The sequence below is a fragment of the Chelmon rostratus genome, chromosome 1 (genome assembly GCF_017976325.1).
Source record: "Chelmon rostratus isolate fCheRos1 chromosome 1, fCheRos1.pri, whole genome shotgun sequence".
Lineage (NCBI taxonomy): Eukaryota > Metazoa > Chordata > Actinopteri > Chaetodontiformes > Chaetodontidae > Chelmon > Chelmon rostratus.
In genome coordinates this window covers 14,962,005-14,982,841 of record NC_055658.1, presented here as the reverse complement: position 1 = coordinate 14,982,841, position 20,837 = coordinate 14,962,005, and the positions used below count along the sequence as shown (strand labels likewise).

Sequence of the window (20,837 nt, the reverse complement as noted above, 5' to 3'; positions counted from 1 at the left end):
CAACACAAGCTACTGAGGTCTGCAACAGCTTTGAAAAGCTGAGGTAAATTACTATTTAAACAGAGCCAACTTGCTGTATAACACTTTGTACTTTGCATGGAGCATGGAATGATGCTAAAAAAAAAAACCTGAGACCAAACTCAAGCTCCACTTAGGCAATCATTAGGCCAGTGATGGCATGACCACCATCGAGGGCGTGTGTATTTGTGAGCTGTAAAACTAGGATTATTAACGTCCTTGGATTTTCTGCTCGGCAGCAAAGTCAAGCTGATTTAAAGTGGACTATCAAAGCAAGATGTCCCAACTTCACAGTGCGCAAAGGAAATCAGCACACCGGACAAAGAAGCAAAACTGATCGATCATTAGACACGAAGAAAACACAACAAAACAAGAGCCTGCAGAACCGAGCTGAGTCTGGATGTTGGTGGCAAGGTGGGTCAGGCGGCGCTCAGCCCCGGTCAGCTCAGCAGGAAGGAAACTCCACCTCTGCAGCAGGCAGCTGGCCGGGGCCGAGCCTTCGGGCGGTGGTGATGTCACAGACGACATGTTCCCCGCCCGCCTGACCTGAGTCCAATCCTGTCACTCAGCTCCCCTCCAGCATTCTAGCCATACATCCCGGCCGTCCAGCCACACACAACACACGCACGCTCGTACCAGGAAGATGTTACAGGCCTGTGGAGGAGTCTCAGCTGCAGCTTTTTGTGCCCGGCTGGTCTGATTCTGGAAGCTTTGTGAAACACCGATGGATGAAAAAGCACAAACTAGAGTATTTTCATTATCGATTACTATCCTGACTATTATTTTAGATTAATCTGCTACCCATTTAGTCAATAAAATGCCTTTAAAAAGCATAAAATGCAAATACATTCCCAAAGTCTTCAAATGGATGATTTCGTCCAAGCAACAGTCAGTAGCCAAAACTATTTAAGTATTTAGCATCTCTGCTTGAGAGATGACTTAAATGAGTAAACGATGGTCAAATTTGTTGTCACAAACGCCCCATGGAAGAGAAGAACACTTTCAGGAAGATCAGCCATGCCTTGTACAATAAAATAACAATCATCAGTGATGAAGAATTGGGCAAATTGTGATTGTTTCAAATCACTGTGGAGGTGTATTTGTATTCTAAACAATATACAAATGCTGTATGTAGTCCATCTTGTCCTGTTTCATCATTTGAATATATAAATCCATTTATTTCGAGCACCTGGTCAGGCTCCTTTTTAGCCGACTGCTCCTCAGTCGAGACATAAAGCAATAAATCCTGTCTCTTGCCTCAAGGAAAGCAAGAATGGCTGATATGTGTAGGCGTGTAATGAACATCATGCTTGCACTATGCACCCACTTCCTCTCCACACAAACAGCTTTACTAACACTAAATATAGATCGTGTTCCATCTCCTGTCAGTTATCCTACTTGTTTGGTTCGAGCCACCTCTTTACCTGTTAACCAGTACAGCGTCATTAACTGCACAGAGCGCAAAAACCTCAGGCGATTAATTAACAAAAACACGCTGCACCTACACAGATGAGGGGAAATGGTGCCGGCCTGCTAGACTGTCATAATGAGAGGGAATGCTGAGCTAAAACAAATAGTCATCAACACGGTTAGGAGTTAATTACCTTCTGCATATGGCCCAGTGCCCTATGAGAATTCACAGACCTTGACTTGAAAATCATCAGCCGTAGTTACTCTTTAATTAAAGGAAAATGTAGATTGGACGCCATTAAATTGTGTTATTCTAGGAAAAATTCTGTATGCATGTGCAGATTTATAATATTCCCCGACCTCCTCGTTCCCCGCACCAACACACCACAGCCTACCACTTCATGAACCATTCACTTACACTCGCTTGTTTTGTGCACCGTGTGGACTAACACAAATAAGCTGTAAGAACAGCTCTGGATGGAGGAGTGGGTGTGAAAATGAGATGAGCGTGGTTTCGTGCATTCTGCAAAAAGGAAGCGATGGTAAGCAACAATATTCTCAGGACTTGTGCTGTTGTTTGGGCAAGTTTAATCCATAAGATTTGTTCATGAAGAACTGAGGAGGGGTCTATGTTGTTGTATAATTGTGTCATTGCAGTGCAGTAGCGGACTCCGCTCTCATTCTCAACACATGATTCGTCAAGTAAAGTGTCGTATGTACATCTTAAAATGTGTCTAGATCTTTAAGCGTCACCGAACGGGTCCTGGTGTTGAGTTCTGCTGACAGAGTAACACAAAACTGCTATGTAGACTGAGACATCAGCACCAGGAGGCTGGACTGGATTGGCCAAAACACAGGGTTGGGGACGGGTAGGGGGAGGTCCAGCTGACAGGTGAAACATGCCATTTGTAAGACTTGTTCAGTTGGCCAGAGCCAAGTGCAGCAATTTCAATTAAGGACACAAACTTCATGCCAGACAGCCTGGAGCCTGCCAAGTTGCACACTCAGCTACAGACAGCAGCAGCAGAATGTGACAGCTTGTGATGATCCACTTCTGATAACACACCATCACACGACGAAACAAACTCACACTGTGCATGCTTCTAAAACTGTTTAATGGTAATACTTATCCTGCCTGATTTGAAGGTTCGCTCATGTAACCATTGCACCCTCATACTTGGAACCTTTCGAGATAAATCTCCTTGATTACCTAAACGCCACCCACCAAAGCAGAGCAGCATGGGGCGCTGATCTCAGAAAAAAGAAATTTGACTGGGGGCATCTGTGTATCACTTCCTGTCCCCACACAAGCGCACGTTTAACCTCTGCCGAACCTCTGGGGCTGGACTCTGAGCAGCTGTCGGTAATCAAATAGCCACCATAAGGATTTAATGTTAAACAGATGGAAGTGAGGACCGATTCCTTTGCATTTTTGCACTGTCCGCCCTCCAACATCATCGCCTTTCTTCTCATGCTTCACAGGGTTTCACACAAGTGACACAGGAATGTGTGCGAGGAGCACTGTTTTGTTGAGTGCTTAAGAGTGCTTGAAGTGAGAAATAGTGGAAAAAATAAGGCAGAATGAAAGGTTTGAGGGGGAGGGAGACTGTATGCTACATGGAGAGGGAGAGCGAGAGAAAAAGAGGGGGAGGGAAAGGCATTAACTTCCTGTGGAAACACCCACTTTTCCCATGAGCTCATACAAACCAGAAAGGTCACTTATTCAATACCTAATACACAAGGAGAGAAAGAGAGCACACAATGTGTCCGCTGCCTTAAAGGGCCACTGGGGAGCATTGTGTTAAAGCTTTAAGATGCAACATATCGCTGCGGAGAATTACTTGAAAATAACACAAAGTTTTGATTGACAACTCTTTGAAAACTCTTAAAGCACCGCTGCAAAGCCAAATCCACAGTAATAACACTTTCATCGAATGTTTACAGTTAGAGAACGCTGGCTGGAGGGTAGCACTGAACCTTGGCTCCGCGCCGAATTAAATGAACCCATGCACATCACTCCGACAAGCTCTCTTCCTCCTAATGCGCAGCAGATCAATAGCCTGTCCCTTTAATCATTGCCTTGTCCTTAAATGCCGGCACACCAGTGAAACTCTGCCCCGCAAGATAAACCCTTGGCACAACGCTCACATCCATTCTGGACCGTGATCTCACTGGAAATGCAGATCCTGCCCCTCTAAAGTTTAAGAATTATTCTGTTTTTATTGTAAGCAACAAACATGATGGCCAGAACTATGAAAATAACGAACAATCCTTTCAATGGATTCTATACAGTCTTGTTAATCAGTGAAGGAGAATTCTGTAATCTTTGGACTTTTTGAGCAGTCAGGAGGCTCACCAATAATCCATACACTTTTTGCAGGTGTTGGGTAACAACAAGCTGCACGATCAAAACACTACAAGTACCTTCACGCTGCTGTCTTGTTCCCAGCTTTGCTTTAATTCTGCATGGACACAAAAGGTCTTCCACACGTCTCAGCTTTGTCCATCATTTTATTTGGTTATGACAATATTTTATTCAGTCCCTTCATTGTGGGGGTATGGGGGCGCAGCCACATCACTCCAACGATAAGTCCAGTAGGACTCCAGTGATCTGGTGATCAAACAGGCTGTGAGCAATCCCCAGCTTTGACATTTATTTAAAAGTGCAAACAAAGGTTAAAGTTAAGGCTATTGCCTAAACTGTCCATTGTAAATGTTAGAGCTGAAATAATGATTATATTCATTATCCATATCAATCTGACGATTTTATCTATAAAATGCCACAAAATGTCAAGAAATAGTGATGCATGCCCATTATTATAATTTCTCATGTGGGGTCTTAAGATTCCTTGTTTTAGCAGATATTCAGCTTCGTGTCATATGTCACAAAGATAACCAGCAAATCTTTACATTTGAGAACCTAAAAAAAAGAGTGTTGACAGTTTTGCTTGAAATGTTGAAAATGACTGATCAATAATCAAAATCATTACAGATTACTGTTAGGGCAATAGGCTAATTGATTGATCGACTAATTGCTTTAGCTGTAGTAGATGTCATTATAAATTAGATTTGCCATGTTGCTCCCTGGTTTAGCTGACTGTACTCGTAGTGACATTGCATGTATGCAGTTTTTCAGTACAATCAAAAATTGAAATGAACATTTCTGCTGTGTTCACCATCAATTTTCACTCCCAAATATTTAATGTTCATGATTTGGGTTAAACTGGTTGTATTGTAGCTATTTACATTTATATACCTATATTTATAGTCTATTTTCATTCAAATTGCCATGATTTGTATAACACTATTCTGGACTGGTGTTTTACCAGTTACATAGAGTACGTGCTGAACGATGCAGCCAGCACTCGAGGCTGCAGAGTCGGGGATAGCACTCATGCAGAGAATAAAGCAGAGGATAAATGTCCCACCAAGTAGGCCAGCTCCTGGCACAGTCAACCCCCTGCTCTCCTCTAACCTCTCTGGCATTAAGACTTCAATCGGCGTGCTAAATATCAATGTGTGGTGGACTCTGAACACTTTTGAACCCGCTCAAAGACGCAGAATCAAAGAGGTGCCATTTAAAGGCATTTTTCCACCCGATCACTGGGCTGAAAGCCGCCTCTTTGCTCTGTAGTGGTCACACTATAAACTATTTCTTTGTGTCCATTTCATAACTACATTTTGTTGAATTCTAAGTGGAGACCTGTGTAAATACTTCAGAAGCCCACAAACTGATTAAACAGAACAACACAAAGACGGAGAACTGTGTGAACCGCCCTTATTGTTCTAGCTGATCATGTGACATCACTAATGTTCCCCTTCCCTGCATTAAGCCTCCCCTAAGCCGAGCCATTGATGGGTTATCGATGCAGTTTTCTCTACGGCCCTTCCTTGTTTTTCTTGGAGGGACAGAAAATACAGACTTATTGTGACGAGAGTTAGCTCTCTAAAACGACACAATGAGTTTTGCTCTGGTGAATCTTCATCAATGCCTGCTTTTGTGGAAGTGGGAAAACCTTGGGCCATGAGACCTCTTATCAAAATCTACAATCTAAGTGGAACAGATGTAGCAAGGCGTTGACAGAACAGTGAGTAATGTAGCTGTGAAGTGAGGGAGGGTTACAAGATAAACAGATACAATGAAAGACAAAAAGCAATACCTGCAGCCTCTGAAGTCGACCCAGAAACCTCATTGTCTCGCTAACTCTTAAAACATGGGGTGATATACTGAGTCTCTCTCCATTGTCTCAGACATGCAGTGCCTGCATATGCTTTTGTGTCATTCCAGGCCTTAATTCTGCTTCCTCTGCTTGTCTTAGTGCAGAAGTGGTACCGCACACACTGACGTCAACAGAGCATTACTGTGACGGCTCAGTGAGAGGACACCAGCTACTGCAGTGGCTGCGTGGACAGAGAAACTACTGTGTGACTTTCAAAAACCCATACAAAGTCACTCAATGGAGTGTAGCTCACTGTGTATAGTCTGTGGTTTTCGGGAAAACCGTATGACCGACCAAGTAATGAGAAACTGACAATAAACAACAGTCAGATGATCCAAAGAGCTGGTTCACCAGTTAGGATGAGAGAGGACTTATCATTTATAATTAAACAAATTTAACTGTTAATGGCCTTAACTGACTGACTAAAATGATCAGTTCTCTCCGAAAACACAGACTTAACTGTGCAGCACCTGCAGGGATGTCATCTTCTTCACCATCTCCCCTCTCTCCTCTGGTACAACTGCTGAGTGTGTACTTCTGCACCAGTGTACTTTTGCTGCTGCAGACTATAATTCTTAGCATGGGGTGATATGTCAAAGGAAATGGGGCCACTTCACCGGCATCATGTCAGATACACAGTGTCGTTACCGTTGTGTGCTTCTAGGCCAGCAGTCCTAGGACACAGGCAGCAGAAATGCTATTACTTGAGTAGGCAACTCCTCATAAATAAGACCTAATGGACACATGTTCTGCTCTATCTCTGATGGTTCCTCCCTGCCTGCCCAGTCGCCACATTAAGTCCTTTTACTCGGGTAGAGAAAATTTTTGCAAGAAGGCAAACACAGATGGTTGAAAAATCAGAAGAAATGATTGGAGAAACTTGCAGAAGCAAGGCACGATGGGTCACCAGTCAGTTTGATGAGTATAAATATGACATAATTCATATGCTTGGCCTTCAAAGTCACCAGATCTGGACCCTGTCGAAGTGGACTGACGTGTGAAGGCCAGTAAAATCAAACAGCAAAATCAATTTATCCCAAATCACGTGGTGAAAGCTGACGTGCAAATTTGTGCTCCTGACCAGTAGTGAGCTGCTATCTGACGGTTAGCAAGCTTGTAAACTCGGACAGCTTTTTTTTTTAAGTAAATTTCTCCATTGTGAGATTAATAAAGTCTTATCTATTTTCTCCGAACTCAATAACTCTTTGAATTACATGATGCATAATCAGCCAGCAGTCGCTATGTCACCAAGTTCCTGGGAACAAACACTATGCAAAACACAAGGGTGAACTTTGCGACGCCACTTTTCTGGTGTGACTGTGGCTATAGAGGCAAAGATGATGTTAACTCCTCCAGCAGAGATTTGTAAAACCTGTACATCTGTACATTGAAGCTGTTCTGGAGGCTTCCTACTAGCTTGTCAGCAAGCTTAATGTCTTTTGTGTGTGCGGGGGCCTGAGCTCCACGTGCTTTAAGTAGCATCTAGAGAGGCCTCGCTGTGAGAGGACGCTGGTTTGGTTTGACAAATGCACTTTTAAGGCAGCTGTTGACTTGGCGTGCACTGGCGAGTGCCAATTTCAAATTCTGCATTGGGTTTGCCGACACCAACTGGTGCCGAAGACACAGTCACATTTGCTGTGTGTGTATTAGATCACTATAGCAGCCACACGACAGCTGTGCCAGTGACTCAACCAGACTCAAATATCTGTAAATGTTGCTCCATATGTACCTGACGCTGACAGAACAGTCTTTCCGATTATGATCTGGTGTCTTATCAGTGGGAGAGAGACTCAGAAGCTCATTTGTTGAAGTCACATTTGGCCATTGTTGTCAGCACATTTGGACACCGAGTCGTGCTGCACTGTCACCTGTTGAGGGGTTGTCTCATTCCATGCCTCACCTCCCCCTGATGGACAGCAGGTGCCCCGCAGGCCTCTGGACAGTGTCTGCATGAGACATGCCAAATGTCCACCAGCTGCCTGGCAGGCAGCTCGGGCCCCAGCATCAGCGACAAGCACAGACGTGTAAAAAGCACTTTCAACTAAGTTGCATGAAAACTTTAATTAAGAGCGTACATGACATGCTCGGTGTTGGTGAGAAGGTGGTGGGAATGGGTTACTAAAATAAGCAGCATGTCAGTTTCCCATAGCCAGAGTTGTTGTTACATGACTCTGAGATGCGAGACCTGATACTGTGGCCAGTTATTCTGAAACAGACAGATGTGTGAATACAGAACAATAGCGAAAAAACAACAAAGAGGAACCCGCTGCCCCCTCCGTCTGTCTGACTATCTGAGAGGCAGTGACCGGAAAACAAGGGGGGATATCGCAGGTGAATATAGGTTTGTTTGGGTTTTTTTTTTGCATCTTCTGTCTTTGCACAGGTATGTAATATTACATATAAAATTGAAAAGCAGCATGTGAAAATCTGTTGAGATCAGCTTCTAAGCTAGAAGGTTATTTCTGGAAAACAGCAACAGAATCATTTACTTATCATCAGAATTCTGTTTCCTATTAACATAAACAAAAAGATGCACATGACAACAAGTATAGACTTTTTTGTATATTAGAAGGATAAAACAAATCTTCATTTTCTTCATTATCTTCAATAATGAAACTAAGAACTAAAAACAGTACCACCAACTCACTACAGACAAACACTAACTTCATTGAACAGCAGAAAAGGTTCAGTTGGTCTTGACAGCGATGGTACTTCCCCTTACAAACCTCTGGCAACGAACCAAAACCTCTGTAACGTATAGTCCACCTGTTCTACAGAATGACAATACTCTCCATCTCCATCCTCTCTACTACGTGGGCCCCCCATCAAATCTCTCAGCTCCCAGGAGGACATTCCCTGGAGCCGACAGCAGCACACTGACTACTGGTTCTGGAGTCGTCGAAGAGTCTCTAAGCTTGTCTAGTAGACGAAAGAGGTTTGGGTTTATTTTCGTTGCCCAACTGTTGTATTGAGTCCCAAACTGAGAATTGTCCTGTGCTTCCCGGGCCTGAAGAGGAGTTTTCTGTTGGGATAAGGACTCATTCACTGGTCGCTGAACTCTGGATTTGCTGGCATTTTCCTTATCTTATAATCTTTTTATAGATCTTATTATCTTTATAGATTTTCCATGTTTCATGGGAGACTGGTCACGATGATGTAGGCGCATAACAATGACATTAGTTTTGTAAGGAAGTGAGGTGTAAATTTTCTGTTGATAAGTAAATTGTTAATGACATTAAACATTCAGTGTAGCTGGAGATCATTCACAGCGATCTTGTCTCCAGATGAATGTCATGTGAATGTAGTATCGTTGACATCGTTGTCATGGCAACTGCTGGAGAGAGTCTTGTGTGTTTTTGCTGCCGACTTCACGCATTAACGTTACGCTGGAGAATTTGCCATCAGCTCACAAAATCGCAGATTTTTCTCTAGTATGCGATTTCTACAACTCGTGCAAATGTAGTTGTAAGAATATATCTGAGTCATGAATAAATATGGACAAACTGTCTGAGCCTCAGTTTAGTTCTGGCCCAATAATAAAAGGTGTGATGTTAATCCATTGATTAATTATTATTTTGTTATTGCCAGTTGTTCCAGCCTCTGTCTTTGAATAAAAACAAGATGTGGACCTTTGACTAATAAGCTTGAGAACCCCTGCTGTATATGAATGATTAAGCAGAAATGCTCAACACACACACACTCACACACACACACACACACAAACACACACACACACACACACACACACACACACACACACACACACACACACACACACACACACACAGATGCTCTGTTGCTGTCCCTGCTGCAGGTGGAGACTTGCTGGACCTCTTCGGACAGATCCTCCCATGTTTTCTATGTAAACAACATACATGTATATAGAGGAAACGTAGCTTTGAGGGGAAATTTTAGACAAAACACATAAACAGCATCTATCAAACAGTTAAACAACAAACAAGTGTGGCTCTATTGAAACATGACACTGTCTTACTTTCTCATTATTTTCAGGTGGACGTGGCTGCCAACGCGCCAATATCCACTGGTTTCATTCGGCTTTCGCGTTGAGAATTCATGTTATTCCTGCTGGTGATGTTTGAATGATAAATTAATGATTGTAAATGTGATGCATATTGCATCGCCATCATGTTCTAGTTTGATAATTAGGTTTAAAAAAAAAGCTCAGGTCACTGGCCCGACCTGCAGGTTGTGATGACATGACAATACTAAGGTATAAGTAGTAAAAGAAACCATAGTTCTCAAGATGTTGTCTAAACACATTGACCTCTCGTCAACAACAGTTCAGTTGTGGAACTATCAGGTCAACGAATAAGCGAACAAGATCATAAACACGACGAGACATTAGAGGCCAGCTTTCAGTGCAGTTTTCGGTGCCATCTTCAAAATTCAAAGACACATTCTGCAGATTATTGTGCTAATCTCTGTGGCATCAACAGCAGTTTTGGAGTCATTTTTGTACACAGGAAGTACTTCATCAATCTAACCATGAGTAATAATATGCATGAAGGATGTACCTGTAGTCCTGATTCAACTTGTTCATATCCTGCTGCAGATTTTTGAGCAGACTTTAGTTTCTTTAGAATCTGCATATTACTGCAATGTGTCATTCTGGGCAGCCTCTACAGCCTGTTACATAGTAATCTGTCAGATAGTTGCTGCCTCCCTCCTGTTATTAGTCATAAGAAGTTAAGTTGAGTCCTAACTTCCTTGTAATTTATGAAGATTATGGTATAAGACAAGTTAGGCCAATTCAATAGGCTACAAATGGAAATGTTGCAAAACAAATGAATGAAAACATTTTAAAGCATATTAAGTAAAATATGCATGAATTAACTGAACCAAGTTAATCCTTTACTGAGATGCAATACCTTTTAAACAATTGATTACTTACTGTAATGTATGCATATAGGCCTAAAGAAACTGCATGGTTTTATAACCCACTAAAACACAATTAGTCAACTCTACCATGAGTACACACCAGAATTTTTTAGTCTATGATTATGAAAGATAGAAGTCTTTCCTCTTTTGTTAGTTTCTTACTTACTGACTTGTACACACACGCTACAGTATTCATTAGAATGACTCTTCTTGTGGCTGTGGCAGAGAGACAGAGAGAGACAGAGAGAGATAGGAGTGGCTGAAATAATCATCTGATCTCAGCTCTGTCTGGTAGGCAACATGCTGGATCACACCCTCGCCTCCAGCTAACAACTCTTGCTTGACACGGCAGAGGAGATGCTTCAGGAAAGATGACGGGGAACGGGTTCGGAGAGCATCTAATCACTCACAACACACAGCTTACAACAATTTTTCATTCTCATCACCTTGAAAGGATGCATTATTTTGATATGAGCGAGTACATGATAACAGTTCACCGAGCTCCTCTTGCTGTTGCATTCAAGGAGTCAGGCTGTGAGTGGATGAGCTGGATGGATGATTTCTGATAATCACTGGAATTTCTCTCGACTTGAGAGGGCGTCATATGTTCACCCCTGTCACATAACAAATATGGTACAGCCCCAAGTAAAGTTCTTCTTTCTTTGAACAAGGAAATGATTGTGTTAACAGTAATGTAACCTAATTCTCAAAAAATTGCCAACTCACTAACACCAGACATGTATGAAAACCAATACAGAGAAGAACCACGCAGAGTACAGAAGCACAATTACAAAGGAAGGTGAGCGATATCCAGTGTTTTTTCAGGTTTAAGTATTGGTGTGTGTGTGTGTGTGTTTGTGCCAGGTGCCAACAGGTATAAACAGGTAAAGGCTGTTGAGAGTAACACAAGAAACAGAAGTAAAGGAGAGAGAAAAGGTAATGAAATACCTGTAAAACAGTAAATCTACTCTATTAATTCCTCCAACTGACAACAGATCCTCTCCACTGTTGCTATGACTCTAAAACACTGCCGCACCATGTATAATCAGAAAGGAATCAACTCCAAAAACATACAGTAATCCAGTTGTGCCTCACGTTGTAATAACGTCGTCATTGCACCTTTAGCTGTTGCTGATGAAGAGCAGTCTTCCTCCCTGGGCAGTCATTAGTTTCTCGTTAGCCTGGAGTGAAAGGGATGACCTGCAAGTCTTCTGAGCATTCCCAGATGGGTGGGAGTGTCTTTACCGAACCCAAACTCCCTTTTACATGGACATTCCTGCGGTGTGCTGCTCGGCATTTCGCCAGATTCAAGTAAATTACCTAAGCAACCAGATTGTGTTTACCCATGTGTTTAAACAAGACTACAAACATAAAGCCTCACTTGTAGCGCTCGATGCTGTGGTGTTCATCACATCCCACAACACAAAAGTGTTTGTGGAAGGCACAAACATTGTGCTGATTAGACATCTGACTATAACTAATTAGCACCTAGCTATTTGTAGATGCTTAGAACTTCTGAGTGAAAAACAATCAAATTTGTCCTAGAGCTGAGGATTTACCTCCATGGAAGCACAAATGTAGGGTGGCACAAGAGAAAAGGAGTTCAAAGCGAAATGGTTCATCCTCTGGGAGACAAGAATGTTCTCAGATTCTATCATGGATACGACAGACTAAAGACTTTCAGGCCGTGGATATGATAGATTTAGATAATACTTATGCATAAATATACATTTTGATGGAGGTGATACAGGAAACAAAAAACATTAGGATCCAACTTCTGGGAACAATGAATAATCATGGCAGATTGTGCAATCGAATTAAAAACAAATAGAATCCAAATATGCCAACTTCCACACACTTAGGAGGAATAGAGGTGATTAACAAAGGAAAAATAAGCCTGTGCAGATGTGCTTTAGACACTACAACATATGCTGCTTCAGTGTTGCACAGGCACCAACCACAAGGCCTGCTGAATTCATACCTGACTGGTCGCACAAAGCTATATATATATTTATGATGAGACTATATCTGGCGAGAGCATGTATGATTAAGAATGTACGCTTGCATGTTGACATGTGAAAAAGAGAAGAGATGCACATAGAAGTACAAAACGGTCAGTTAAGGCCAGTCGGTTTCTCTTGAAATGTTTTCTTATCACAGCAGAGCTGTAGCGCTTTCCAAACAACACAGGGATAAACTTGCATTTGGGGTCGATGCTCTGATCCAATGCTCTGCTCATAAACTGGGCACATCTGATGATATTCTGGTATAACTTTCTATAATAGCAGTTGGGCAAATATGAAGTTACTTTAGAATTACATTAAAATCAACGTTAACATGAACTTTTTATAAGGAAAAGAAAAACTGAGTAACACAGACCTCATGGTAATGTGCTCAACGCATGCAAGCTATTGTTTTAAATACCACTGCAGAAGGTCCAGTGAGAAGGATTTATGGGGATCTACTAGCAGAATGTGAAATATAATATTCATAATTATGTTTTCATTTGTGTATAATCACTTGACTCATTATGTTTCTCTTTATATCTACAGAGGAAGCTGGTCCTCCTTCATGAAGTCATGTCATGTTGCACCGCCATGTTTCTACAGTAGCCCACATTCTGGGTCACATTCTGCAACCTCACCACAGTGTGTCACTAAATCCTGCAACTGGTCCTTTCAGTTATTCCTGGAGTACACTAACATGAGGCAGAAATATATAAGGGTTGCACTGGCCCCTTCTACTAAACTGAATCCGAAGAACTCAGAAAAACAACAACTTACTATCAAGAGAGTTTTACTTTTCTGCTCTGGCGTACACACACAGAAGCTGTTAATAGAAGCGTGCAGGACACAGTGTCTTTCAAATTTTTGTGCACGCTGTTATCAACCGGATGGATGATTCACAGCCAAAGAGACTGTGACACCATTCACAAAACCAGCAGGTCTATGCAAAGTGTTTGCAGTTGAAATTTTGTGCAATAATAACCCCCCCCCCCCCTTTTTTTTTTTCTCTAGGCGACAAGGTGCTGATAGGTGACAACCAATGACGGCTTATTTGGTCTAATTGTGGTTCAGCTCTGTGAGAAATCGACAGGTGACCCTCCTACAGAGCTAAACAAACAACGTTCTCTCATCACCTGCCCTCACACACACACCTGCCACAGCTGCAAACCCTCCTCTAAGATAGACCTGACTATCATATGGTTCTGCCTTCCGTTTCAAAGAAAAGACCCCTTAAAGGAGATGAAGAAACGGAATATGAATGGAATAGTTTGGACTCAGCAGTATGGAACGTGACACATCACTGAGCCAGACAAAAACTCACAAAAGTGTCCAAAAATGGGCTGAGTGTGAGTATGCCATGTGCAGTGTTACATGCGTCAAAAACTTCTAAACTAAAAGGCCAATGCACGAAAGCGCCGCTGCAAACGCTTTGTCTAACCACCTGTGGCTGTTTCTGAGAAATGCACATGAAATGGCGCCCACCACATTCAGCTCCAACACTACTATCATTACCACACCTTGCCTCCACATGCCCGAGGAGGGCTGCCCTTATGATCCATGTTTATTCTATCGAATTTCTTCTTATGGCAACATTCCTCCAAAATGACCTCATATCTAAGTAATCAAAGCAATGCTAGAAAAATATGTGAGATATGTGAAGAGGGAGTAGGAGTGAAAGAGCGAAAGAGAGAGGTCACATATGCACTTTAGCTGTAAATCCAGCTGAGGTCTCCAGAAATCTTCGACTAATCTGTCTGGACTTGATCAGTCAGGATGTTTTGCTCTCGTGCAAGAACCTCCACCGCCGAGGGCGGCCACCGCACTAATATTAGCAAGCATGTGAGCAAGCAACACCATGCTTTTCAGCCAGCAAGCTGATCCCACAACATCTCATCATTCCAGTAGCTTCTTTGGTTGCTCTGTGAAAATCACGTGTGAGTTTTTTTTTTTATGTGTCATTATTTCAGGGATAAGAACAAATCTACAGACACACACACACACACACACACACACGCAGCTTCACATGGCCAGTGTGAGTCATGTTTTCCCTTACTTGGGACGCCTCGTCCCTCACACACGTCACATTAAACAACGCACAGCGCTCCGCAACTTTTGTCAGATGACTCAATGTTATGTCATCCCGATGCTATTTCAGCCTGAGTCAACTGCATTAGGGTGGCCAGCAGCTCGGGGACCTGCCACTCTGTTATTGCTGGCGACATCATCTTTTATCCTACGACTCCTAGAAATCCCTGCTTCAGCACAGTCGTCCCTTTCTTTTTTGTCTTAGACTCTGCCCGGCGCCCTCGAGAAGATCAGGCAGCAGGTATCGGGCCTCGCTGCTTTGGAGAAATGACTGAAATGTGCTCATGGAATGGAGTATTGAAAACTGCCATCACATGATTCATAGTCTTGTTCACTCAGCAGTTCACATACTTCCTGATCGAAATCTTTTTTGTGCAGTTGGTTGCGTTAAGGCAACTTTTAACAAGACAGTACTGAAGAGTTTGGCATAGTTTAAAACTGAATACATTTTAAAAAAAGGTTTCTTTAGAGCGTGTTTATATTTGTCAAAATAAGGCATTTAAACCATTATTTTGGTGGCAGTGCAAAAACTCAAACTTTCAAATGAGATTTGAAGGTGCTTCTTATTATGGTTAATGTTTCATGATGACCCGCAGCCAGCCCCAACACACACACACACATACACACATACACACACATTCCTGCACACAAAAACTAATAACACACGATGCTACAAAAAGACGCCCATGGATATAAAGTGTGGGGACACCTCTCCTCAATGAGTGTCTCACCAGCAGCTTAGTACAGAATATCAAATCAGTTTTTTTAATTATCCATGAGAATTGGAAGCAGGGTTTATCAGCTAATCGCTCAAAGAAAAGTTTCTGGGTTAGACGAGTACCTAGAGGACGTTTAAACTGTCAAACGTTTTCATATTTTGTGACATGTGCAATAAAAGTAATTCTGGAGTAAATCTTGATGAAAAACACAACAAGCGCTTAATATTTTTGGCAAAACACGTAACACTGAATCAAATGTTCTGTCAAGATACACACACCCAACCACACACACACACACACACACACACACACACACACGCATAGCTCCAGTGATTCAGGAAGCAGGTCATGTTTTTCCATACAAAACTAGAAGGCCCAAAGAGCAGCAGTAGAGGGACTTCCTCTGCTGAAGGGCCAAATTCCACATGGTCCATGACCATTAACCCACCCAGGCTGACTCAGACCACCCCCGCCCACCCATCCATCCACCCACCAACCCACCCACCTCCCCACGCTCAACAAATTCTGGGGAAAGCCTCGACCTCACAACCAGCTGTTAGGTCTTTTCCCTTGGCAGGCGACTTGTAGAAACTTCTGAGGAGGATATGGGTCCTCCTCCTGCTGTCAACATCTCAATCTCTCTCACTTTCACGCCACCAGATATGCCAGCGAGAACAGCACAAGAGGAAATCAACCATGGGTCACGCTGAGTAGAAAATATGTACAAATGCTCGAGCAAAATCCCACATCAACGGCTGAAGAAAATGACGGAATACACTCACACTCTGTTTACTTCCCAGATTAAATTTATGGCAGGAGCTCGACGCGGGCAGCTCGATAATACCTTCTAAGAAAGCGTAACAGGTAGTGTTGAACTCGCTCACCTAAGAGAAATAATACGCTTCAGGTAAGAATGAGCTTTGAATTCGTCGATCACTGGCACGGCTGTCCATTATTCTGGCAGGAGACTTCTACACACTCTCCTGCAGCTTTATTGCTACGTCTCCGTTTTGGAATGCAATTCCACCTTAATGCAACGATGAAACGAGCTTCACAAGATCTATAAAGGGTTCCTCTAAGAGCAGACGCTCAAGTGTGATCTTTTATCTACAAACGCTGACATTTTTTAGATAATTCTGCTGTTATCAGCAACAGCGCGTGGTGATTTTACACTTCAAATGAGAAACCTCACGACGACAATGATGTGTTGCCACAAACACTATAAATCAAGCCAAATGTCCTGTGTGTGTTTTCATATTCAGCTTTAAAGGCTTCCTTACGGCAGGTCAGCGGGGTCAGTAGGCTATGGCAAAAAAAAAAAAATCTGTGCCACAGCTATCTGATCCCTTTTTCTTGGTATGCAGTTAATGAGCTTTTTGAACCCTCATTAGACACAACTCCCCCCAACACACACACACACACACACACACACACACACACACAAGCTTTTAACCCCCACTCTGAAACGTGTGCCAGCCCACTATTGTCTGACAGTGTGGAGACATGCAGCTGCCTGCAGTCTGGTCAGTAACACACTGACACGAGGGGGGGAACACACAAGGCAAAGGGCAAAGTTTGTCATCTCTTTCATACTGAGTGTGTGTGTGTGTGTGTGTGTGTGTGTGTGCGGGCTTTCCAGAAAAGCAGCCCCTGCCTAAATGACCACTATGAAGGCCTGGAAGGTCAAAGCAAGGCAGGCTATGTCTGCAGCAAGCTGGAATGCAACCCGGGATAGACTGCAGGCAAACTGTTTACATGTCTTTTATATGTGACGAGTGTTCAAGCCGGCTGCTGTAAAAACAAGACATTGTCTCTCAGGGGGAGGAAGTAAAGTTTTATTTCTAAGAGGACTCACATTAGTGCAGCTGTCCGCCTTCGGTTACTGGAAGCGCTTTGAATGAGGCTACCCAGCAGCTTGCCCTCTGAACACAAAACTCAATCATCTTTCAGTGGACATTTTTGTGCTGCTCCGATTTTCTCTCAAGCTCACACATTTGTACGAGATCTCAAACAGTCTGGAAGCTCCCAGAGGTGAATTTAAAAGCACTCTGAGGGGATCCTGCCACCCTCGCAGGGGGACTCATGTGATTTTTGTGCGCCGTCGTCTCCTGTGTGAAGTTTCTGGCTCAGTAGGCCGTTGCGGGCCAAATCTTAAAGCCGTGGCAACTCTAAATCCGCTGCTTTTCTTTCTGACAAAATAGGACAACTCAGGAGCTCCGCAGACCCACTTTCCTTTCTCTTAAGACCAGCGGCTATAAACTGCAAAGTGGAAGTGGATCTCTCGGAAATCGCCGTGTTAAAGTGACAGCGGTCCTTCCTCGTTTGATCCGCAGATCGAGGCTCCCACACCTCACCCTAACATCCACCAACAAGCCCTCGGTAAGTAGTTGTAGGCCTCGGCAAAGTCTCGGAGAAGAAAACAGACCCCGGTATCCGCTTGCGGGGTTCCCGTGTCGCCCCCCCCCCCCCCAACCTCCCCTCTCCCTCGCTCTTTCGCCGTGTTTTCGGACAAGCAGGGAAATCAAAGCAAGGGCTGAATTCACGGGAAGGCTGGACGCGTACTGACCTGGATAAACTGGATGGTCAGGGCTGATTTCCCGACACCTCCGCCTCCGACCACAACCAGCCGATACTTCTCCTGCACCGAGCCGTCCTTCCAGCCTGCCATCGAGGACACTTCGCTGCGCTCGCCGCCGCCGCCGCCGCTGCCGGAACACCAGTGAGCAGCAAACACCCACTTTTTTTCCTGTAAACTGACGAGGCCCTGCAGTGGAGAGGAGAGACCGCAGGAAAGAGCGCAGATGGGTGCCACAAAAAAAAAAAAAAAAAAAACACTCGTAGTCCGTGTAGTGCGCGGAGAGATAGGAGAGAGGTCCCGGAGCTACGCGCGCCTCTCCATACGCCTGACCGTGTTCCAGCCTCGACAACACTGCGATGTTCGAGCTGTGGAGCCGATAGTAGGAGTAATCAGCCAGGCCAGTACTAATGTCTGGCGCTAGGGGCTCTTCTACAGGCTGTGTGTGTGTGTGACTGCCTCAACCACCCCCCCGACTGCACACACACACATGCTCAAACACACACAGTCCTAACCCACCCTGCAGCCCTGTCCTGAGACTAATATCGCACACCCCTGCAGACACATTCCTGTCCTCAAACACAGCCTGCACACACGCACACACACACACACACACACACACACACACACACACACACACACGCTTATTGCACAGCGATAATAACGGTGCCCTGCAGCTCCCATCATAATGCAAACTGTTAGTCTTTATTCACATATCTTATAGGCCAGTTTTCACAACTCCTACTCCTGCCTCTCACTCTCTCACACACATGTACAAACCAAGCAAAAAATAAACTCCCAGTATTGAAATATCACATCTCATATCACTATTTCCACCGTATTGGCAAATAATGATGAGGATATTTGTCCCATTCAGCTGTGAGGCCCTTTTTGAGGATGCAGATGTCTAAAAGTGGCTGCCTCATTGTTCTGCGCCCTGATTTATCACACCACATCGTGTCCAAGCATCTGAATTGCTCGGTGGGAAGAGCAAAAATTGATGCAACACACTTTAAAAACATCTCACTACATCAGGTGCTTCCCAGTAAAGGCCAGGAATTACTGTTGCCATCGAAAAGGGTAAATCTCACAAACACACAAAAACCCCTCATATAATTAATCAATAAAATAAGGGTTAAACAAATAAAGGCAAATAAAGCAATACAAAGGGCCTAATAAAAAGGTTAATAAAAACATGACTGCACAAAAGATCGTATAAAAACATGCTGTATAGACTTTTAGTAAACTCACTTTTGTTGGTCTCATTTTTTGTGTGAGTCATTACAGTGATTTGTAATTCACAAGACCCTTACAAAGGCTTTGACATCCTGATCATCTGCATCATAAAGAAGGTGATGGTGATGTTTATCTTCTGCTTCGAAGAGGTTTTGTGAAAACCCATCACTGACACCACAAAAAGTGACGAACTCTGATTTTTCTGGCAGATTAAAACATTTTTTTATGAAATGACAGACTTTATTTCAGAGACTTGTGTTATGTCAACATGTCAATTATACTATAAGTCATGCCATGACAAATCTCATTACAGGACTATATGCAGAATATCACCACTCTGTCTACTTTGACGCCTGTGGCGCCATCTAGTGTCAACAGAAACAGGCTGGCCCTGAAACTGTGCCCATCAATGTTGGTCAAAGTCTTGATAAGAGCGTTTAAGTAAATAAAAATGGTTTCAGACATTCATATTAATAGTTAATACAAATATACAGTGTTGATAATATTGTTTTAGGCTTCAGTGTCCCGTATGTGGGTTTAAAGCACAGAAGACAAGCTTCCAAACAATTACATTATTACACAGAGGATAAAAAGCAGAAGTCACTTTGACACTTGATGCAAAACATAATAAAGCCTCTATAAAGTCACTGTTCCACAGACACAGTACGGATCCCCTCAAAAATATGAGGAATTAAAGAATGTGATCGCTTGCTGAAGAGGATTTTCTGCCTATATGATAGTTTGCCAAAAGAGAAAATAACTACTTAAAAACATGTGGTGCAAATTCCCAGATCTCAGGTTATGGAGTTTAGCTGTGATTGTAGTAATTATATCTACTCTAAATCCAAAGAGGCTGCACAGTGCACCCAATAGCTTGGCTGTGACAGTGCTGCCAGATAGCCAACTGTTTACTTTCACAGCTGAAGCTCTGACCTCAAAGCCACCTTCCAGCCTTTATCTCACCCCCCGGAGAGACAGATTTCACTGATATTGCAAATGTGTGACCGGAGGTTGTGACCCTTTAATCTGGCATATTCCCAAAAACGTCCCTTTACTCATAAATTATAAACAGGAGGGCAAGTGGAATATGTAGGTCTGTGCCAGCACTAATCCATCTCCATCTCATTATCACAGTGACAGTAAAAACTTGCAGACTGCTTTTAGAGTACCTTTGAAATCACTGCAATATATCATTCGAGGTTAAAAGAAATCACATCCCAGTCTGGTATATGTATGTATCTTAGAGTCTTCATGTCATTTTCAATTTGGGGTGCTGACAGAACAAGATCCAATCATTTTCACACTGTGCAAGATATCACAAGGGCCATCTAAGGAATTCTAATTAGAGCCTAAGGCGAGAAGGCCAGACAGACCAGGAGCTCCAGGCAGGAGTCCCTTTACTTTGGGACACAGCAACAATTCTCTTTGAAATCACTCACTGAACATCTATCATGTCACATGTCCAGTGCAAATTTCCAGGAGACAGCAGTTCAGTCATTTGATGAGTGGTAAATGACGCATTTTGCTTGGGGATATTTTTACATGTAGAAAGTGGCTGGAAACACCTGCATTTCCCTCCTCTCCCCCTCCCTTATTGAAAGTGTCTTTTGAGATGTCACAAAATGTACAGTGACATGATTAATTCAAGTTCAGTTATATCATCAAAACT

At 43.1% G+C, this 20,837-nt stretch overlaps 1 protein-coding gene across 1 annotated transcript in view; it reads right to left on the bottom strand.

Moving 5' to 3' along the window:
* The window catches only part of rras2 (RAS related 2), a 28,665-nt gene extending 10,290 nt beyond the window's left edge, over window positions 1-18,375 (bottom strand). Inside the window, exon 1 of the mRNA XM_041953310.1 lies at window positions 17,924-18,375. Coding sequence (XP_041809244.1) covers window positions 17,924-18,025 — 102 coding nt within the window. The 5' untranslated portion in view covers window positions 18,026-18,375. The remainder of the gene's footprint in view (window positions 1-17,923) is intronic.
* Window positions 18,376-20,837: the final 2,462 nt, after the last annotated feature.